This window comes from Littorina saxatilis, linkage group LG17 (assembly GCF_037325665.1).
Source record: "Littorina saxatilis isolate snail1 linkage group LG17, US_GU_Lsax_2.0, whole genome shotgun sequence".
Classification (NCBI taxonomy): Eukaryota; Metazoa; Mollusca; class Gastropoda; order Littorinimorpha; family Littorinidae; genus Littorina; species Littorina saxatilis.
This window is the reverse complement of record NC_090261.1, coordinates 39,712,614-39,720,101: the sequence shown is the minus strand read 5'-3', so window position 1 is coordinate 39,720,101 and position 7,488 is coordinate 39,712,614. Positions and strand designations below refer to the sequence as shown.

Here is a 7,488-nt window from a genome sequence, read left to right as displayed (position 1 = left end):
CTTTTAATTGGCAAGAATTACGATATACACGTTCAACAAAGAAAAAGTTTGTGTTTGCACCGCCATAAATCATTGTGATATTGTCCATGCTTTGCTGGCCTATTCAAAACTGTGCGATATCAAAACATATTACACTGTAGGATTCAATTTCACGGTGCGTCGTGTCTAAACCAAGTCATTTCTGCTTGAGTGTTTGTGCAGGTGGGATCTGTGCATTTTTGTGGTTGTGTGTCAGAAGCACACGCTACACTGCACTACACACTTTAAGTATGCACTCCTTCTTGTGTAGACGATCAAGTCTATCGCTGTAGATCTGTCCAGGCTGTAATCTGGGATAAATAGAGAATACTACATGGCTTGCTGTCTCGTACCAGATTTACACGAATTTTTTAAAAAATATTGAACTGCGAGCGAAAGCGAGCTGTTCATTATTTGAAAAAGCAACGAGTGTAAATCTGGTACGACACAGCAAGCCATGTAGTATTCTGTTTATCCTACATACTGTACTTACGTGTATTTTACTGAAAATGTCTTGCAGTCGAGGCAGCTAAATTGAAGACGCTTGTTTTGGAACCTCGATCTCTTCTAAAGCCTCGTGCAATCTATTACGTCAAAGCAAAGAAACGTCACTCTGAAAGTGTGGCGTGACGTGTTAGTTCTAAAGATTCATCGAGGGTAATTAGCGAGCGCAATTTTTGTTTCTATAATGACGTTTGTCTCGGTGACTTTGGCATCATAAGTAGTGGAAAAACAGGTCCCTGCCAGACTTGCTTGACATGACCTCATTTACATGATATACACACGTGTGATTTGAACGATTATTATCTCACGGGTGTCTCTCTCACGTATGTAGGATAAGAGTATCATTCCACTTGGACACATACAACAAATAAAAACACACACAAAATAAAAAATAAAAATAAAAAAACGGCCAAATGGGAAACGGTCGAATGAAATACGGCGAATCGATATTCTCAATAAACAAGTGAGCAAGTTAGAGCTGGAGATACGGCGATCTAAGTAAACGGCAAATCAGAACTGACCTTCCTCAGACAACTCAGTTAGTCAGAACTGAGAGGAGAACAGGCAAATGCGGAGGGTCGTGAGTAAGAAGGTATATAGGTGGAGGTATTGGGGGTAAGGTTTAAAGTTGTGGATTGGTTCCGCCAAAATGGTGCACACCTGCAAGCAGACGGGGACACGTGACGACAGTGTCTGACTGACACTCTATACGTACGACCTACCTCAACAACTAAGACCTCCCGGTGTCTTACGACCGCCTGGCTGAGAGACAAAACGAAGTTACTGTGCACTGGAAAACCTGGTATAAGCCGCCCAACTCCTTGTGCTGTCAAGCCACTTACTGGAAACCATCGGCGGGTAAAACTGTATTGATGTTCAGATCATGTTTTAAGCTGTTGCGGACTCTGCGGTCTAATCTACGTGAATATTGAATGAAACAAAAAAGGTTTGTGAAATAAAAACAAACAAGCCGACAAGCAGACGCACACAACAACAGAAACAAAACCAAATGTGAATGTTTTGAGATGAGTTTGTTGACGTGTATGGCTCGGAGTGTCGAAACTGCAGACTTCTAGGCACACTCCTTTCCATGTAAACAGTTGGGTCACCGTCTCAGATCTGGCCAGGCGTTTTCATGGAATAAGACCAGTCCTCCATTTGGTTACATACACCAATTTATTGTGTAGTGATTAATAGTATATATGTACTTTGTCATCACCAATCTGCCATCTTCTAGCTGCCTGCGAGTTTATGTGTATGCATTGATGGAACAACCTGCATTCCTCTCTTTATTGTTCTTGTATGTTTTGTATTTTTTGTATTTTTTCATTTTGTTTTCATGGACCCCCATGGGGTTTCTTGAAATAAAATTTGACTTGACTTGACTTGCACCAGTAGATGTGAGAGATTAGGTCTTGTAAGCGTCAGCTATTTCTAGTATATGTACTTTTTGACCATCAAAGACGGGCTGGGGTGGCTACTGGGGTGATTCGACATTACTTTATTATTCGCTTGATGATTAATTACTAGGTCATCACAAATCGGTTCTGTTGTCATAACCTGCATCATCTAGCGGATGATGAGGTTTTACTGGACTATTATATACTGTGTTTACTGATATATATACTACACTGTACTTTCTCTCCATCTTTGCCTTCTTCTTCTATCCTATGTCCTTTTTGCCCCTCAAACACAAGCTACTTAACCTCGTACTATTGTATTAATCAATACATTATTTTATGTATTGTGTGTGTCAGGTATCGGATGATGAGGTCGTGTTGGCGAGAGGTCTCAGGAGATCGTCCCAGCTTCACGGCTCTGCGAGAATGGCTGGAGGACATGATGCAAGACTGCTCCGGAGTCCACTACCTCGACATGAACCTCAACCACGCCAGGGACTACTACCGCGACCCTGAGAGCAGCTCTGCCTCTGAGTCATCCGCAGTCTCCGAGGAGGAGGTTACCCAGCCCTTGTCGCCTCTCTTCTGTGAGGACTCTGGCTCGTCAGAGACGTGTGACGTCAGCGATAACGTAGCGTCTGCTGCAACCTCGCGGGAGAGGAAGCTGACATCATCTCACGAAAATGACTTCAAAGCTGAGACGTTGTCGTCTTCTGACGTCATAGTTCATAAGGAAAGAAGCCGGGGTGCGTCTGAGTCTACTTCTTCGTCTGAAACGAGTGACAGTAAAACAGCGCTCCCTCCTACGCCGCTCAATATTAAAAGCTGTACTGCTCTGCGTGAAAGTCATTCTTCACCTCCTTTTGTCGCCACCAAAAGCGTGAGGTTTTCAAGAGGAAATGACAACGTCTGTACAAACTCCGACACAACGCTACAGGGTGAGAGCGAGAAAGACAAAGACAGGAACAGCGTTGTATCGGCGATACAGGGTGAGAGCGAGAAAGACAAAGACAGGAACAGCGTTGTATCGGCGATACAGGGTGAGAGCGAGAAAGACAAAGACAGGAACAGCGTTGTATCGGCGAACGACGCGCACGCAACGGACAGCGACTCACGATCTCCTCTTCCAAGTCCGGACGCTGCTTGGGATGACGTGTTCACCACTGACCTTCCCAAAGACTGGCAGAAGAGTTGCAAGGACAGGGACTGGCTGTTATCAGGACTGCTTCATAGTGCTCAAAACAAACATGAGCCCAGAGTGTTTCCGCAAGAGCAGCACCCATGCGGTCGCTTTCACGTGAGTCTCAAGTCCAATGCATCTTCAGCCAGTGACGATTTCGGCTTGACCCTCGTCCAGGCGCGCAGGAGAGGGAGTCCGCTGAACAGCCAGGGCGAGTCCGTCTCCACCTCCTCCTCCTCCACTTCTTCGGGAGGATCCGTCATCTTCCCTATCGCGGAGCTCTTGCGCTTCCCCCCGCATCTTAACAGTTCCGGTGGTGTACACGTCTTCAGACCGGCGCCGAGCATGTGCGCCGATGAGAACAAGGCTATAGAGGACGCTCAAAAGAAGAACAGCGTAAAGCTTAACCTCAATCAATCTCAGCTCAGTCTGTCCCGCCAACACGAGCTTCACGTGCAGGCCACGGAGAACCCACACAAACAGGCTGGGAAACAAGCCAGCACTGGGACACACGGGTCTTCTGCGCTGCATCAGAAGCCTCAATTAAAATTGTTCAACGGTCCTCGGCGACAGGTGGTGTATAGTAAACCTGTGCCGCGAGTCAGTGATGAAAATGAAGTGTCCAGGTTATAACGTGTTTTTGGTGTGGAGATAAGGACAGGTCAGAGGTATCTGCGAGTGTGAACTCTTTGAATAAAACACCATACCGAGGGAACACTGAAACCAAAGTGCCCAGACTAAACGTTTTCACAAGAAAGTTTTTTTCCGAGGAATCTGCGTGTGTGAACTGCAAAGCATATATATAGCCATATCTCGAGGTACGAGGTCTAATTTTCGGATTGAAAAAGTGTCCAGACTACCCTATTTAGTCCGATTGTACGAGAAACGCGGTTTTGGAGGCATTTGCGTGTGTAAACTCTGAAGCGTGGCTTTATCTCAAAGGTTACACTGAAAACGAAACAAGGGCAATTTTTGGAGTGAAAAGGCTTCTTCATTCGTATATGAAACAACAATATCCCATTCTGATACTGAAAAGCTATGTGTCCACAATGTTCAGTGTTGGAAAAAAAGAAAAAGAAAGTCAAAAAGAAAACTAAGAGACTGATTTTTTTTTAATATACAGGGATTGTGTATTTGTATCTTTGAGTGTGAAAGCTAAAGCTCAACCACCGTATTTTTACTGTGAAACTGAAAAACAAGAAGTCCACAATGTTCCATTTTTACCACAAAGATAGCATTTCAGAGGCTGAAGTTTGAGTAGAAGGGTGCTCTTGTCCCATGCAAAAGCCGGGACAAATCTATGGTGGTACACATGATCGTTTCAGTGACTTTTCATTCAGGCCTTCCTCAATTAAGCCCAAAGTTGACTTCACGAAGTCTTTTTTACCGAAAATTCAGTGCCAAAGCTTTTGTGCAACGAACTTCGTGAACTTCGCCAAATTAATATTATGTATTAATGCTGATTGGATCCCCTACCAGAGCTTTTGGTACGTTTTTCCGCTTGTAGTGCGTATAGGACGCAGGGCTAGGGACGCACAGTTCGGGGAGCCCTGCATTCGTTATCGTGATTAATTCGATGTTGAATAGATGGAGTGATACAGCTCGAATGACAGTAGATGCTGTCGGTTGTCCACATCTGTATAGCTGACTAGAGGAATACCCGGCTTTGCCGGGGTGAATCGCGAGGCAGAGACAGACAGCGTGGCGGTTCACCACAATCACCTTTGAAGGCGAAGTCCTGTCAAACGGGATTGAGAATTTTAGAGCTTATTTCTAAGCCCTATATTATCTGTTAGGGCTTCTCAAATGCCAGAACATACAGACAGACAAAAGCCGCCAGACCCCATCACAAACAGAACTCTACAATCCACAGGTGTTGCCTCCACACACACACACACACACACACACACACACACACACACACACACACACACACACACACATATATACACACACACACAGAAGCCGTATATATCTATCTATATATATATAAATATTTTTTCGATAAATAGATTCGACCTTTGCACTTTTACAGTGAGGACAACTTACGGGTACATGCAAGGAAAGCCCACAACTTCTAAGGCGAACAACTCTGCAGAGTCTGCTGTGAAGGGCGACGGTAGTCTCCCTGTCACACTCGACCCCCTTTGAATGAACTTTTTCCCCAAAGTTCCGAACCATGGACCCGCCAAGCTTAGGCCCCTCCCAGGTGGAATGGGAACAGCACAAAAATGATTCAGTGGCCTGAACATTTCATGTCGAGTCCCATCGCTGTCGACGACGCCAAATGTAACCGAGTGCCGAAACACCACAATCACCTTTGAAGGCGAAGTCCACTCAAACGGGATTGAGAATAACTGTTATGGCTTCTCGAAGGAAGGCCTGAACATACAGACACACCAAAGCCGCCAGACCACATCACAAACAAAACTCTATAACCCACAGATGTTGCCCACACACACACACAAACACACACAGAGAAGCCGTATATATATGTATATCTATATCTATAAATATATAGAGATAGATGACAGTGTATTTTTCGCGTGGCTATAAATTGATTCGACCTTTTCACTTTTACAGTAAGAAACAACTTACGGGTGCAAGGAAAGCGTTCTGGACAGTGCAGTGACATTCTAAAAATAGTAACGTAGTAACGGGAATATGGATTGACGCCACACGAAGGAAGGGAGATAAACGCTGAAAACACTGGAGAAGATAAGGAAGAGTTACTGGGAATGGATCCAGAGAAAAACCAAAATCGGTTCAGCGCTGCGCGCTGAGAGCACGTGTTGAAATATCTCATCGAGCAGAATGTGTCCGGGGTGTAGCTGAATATGGCCACCAAATTTGAAACAGATCCATCGAGAACCTTGGGCGTGCATCGCGGACACACACACACACGCACACGCACACGCACACACACACACACACACACACACACACACACACACACACACACACACACACACACACACACAAGTCGTATATATATATATATAGATTTTGTTTAGTTCCAGTTTGGAAGTCTTTCCTTCAACTTTTCCCGGAGATTGTTGTTGTTGTTGTAGTTGTAGTTGTTGTTAATCATGATGATGATGATTTTTGAAATATTTTTGGGGGGATTTGCGTTTGTGCGTGTCTGTTTTTTGTGTGCAAATTTATGTTATACAAAAAACTTATAGTCTGTCATGGGGTCTTCGGTTTCATTATATTACTTTAAACTTTCGTTGCTCATAACAATTTTATATCAACATTCAATCAATGAAAACGGACGTGCTTTTAGGCCATTGAGTGTTAATTAATTCCGAAATAAGTAATATTTCCAGGGAATTTCTATTCCCAAATGATCTATCAATCGAGTTGATTTCTCTAGTTATGTTGAACATACATTTTTTTTCATTGTCTCAATTTGTTTCTTCAACAACAATCGAGCTTTTATTTTAATTTATTTTATTTTATTTTATTTTAATTTGAAGGGAGATGTTGAACTTCGTGAAAGACATTTACATGTGAAATAAACGCAACATTTCAAACCGAGCTCCTTTTGTATATATATATATATATATATATATATATATATATGTGTGTGTGTGTGTGTGTGTGTGTGTGTGTGTGTGTGTGTGTGTGGTTGTGTGTGTGGTTGTGTGTGTATGTGCGTGTGTGTGTGCGTGAATGCGTGCGTGCGTGCGTGCGTGTTGGTATGTGTGGTATGTTCAAATCACCTTTTCTGTTGGACCTCTATTTAACGTAAACGGCCAAAAGCTTACAAACACTATCTGAACATGAAATCGCTTGAAATAAGAACCAGCACCGAAACGCTCTCATTGGCTGGTGAGAACGAGGCTCTAGCTCACAATAGACTCTTCCACACTAAAACTGTTCGTGTCTTATTCCTTCGATCTCCGCGAAAAGCGACGGTTTTCAACGGCAATTCTCACGAAGGACAAGATTTTATCAGCAAGCTCCAAACACGCACCGCTACCAACTAGCCACAATTAGTCTCTTAATTCCACCTCAGCGCTGTTTGGGTATCGTGACGTTATGAACGTGACTTGAAACGTTAGGTGTCTCGGCTAGCCTAAATCACTCAGATCTGAGGAACATTAGAAGTGAGAGAGTTAACACAGAGATTTGACGAACATTGAAAGTGAGAGTTATAACACATACACCGGAGATCTGACGAACATTAAAAGTGAGAGTTTAGCACACTTGTGATTGTGTATGGTTGTGTATACACAAGCGCTAATGAGTGTAGGGGGAAAAGCTGTGAGTAAAAGAAGTATTAGCAGCGAAACACGACATCCCACTTGATGCGATCGGCGATAAGACCCGCTGGGGTTTTTAGTTACCGCTCAATACCGAGGAAAGACTGATAACAATCTT

At 43.7% G+C, this 7,488-nt stretch overlaps 1 protein-coding gene across 1 annotated transcript in view; it reads left to right on the top strand.

Annotated features, from left to right (window-relative positions):
• LOC138952630 (uncharacterized) overlaps positions 1-5,032 on the top strand; it is a 120,313-nt gene extending 115,281 nt beyond the window's left edge. The window contains exon 25 of the mRNA XM_070324332.1: positions 2,280-5,032. Coding sequence (XP_070180433.1) covers positions 2,280-3,735 — 1,456 coding nt within the window. The 3' untranslated portion in view covers positions 3,736-5,032. The remainder of the gene's footprint in view (positions 1-2,279) is intronic.
• Positions 5,033-7,488: the final 2,456 nt, after the last annotated feature.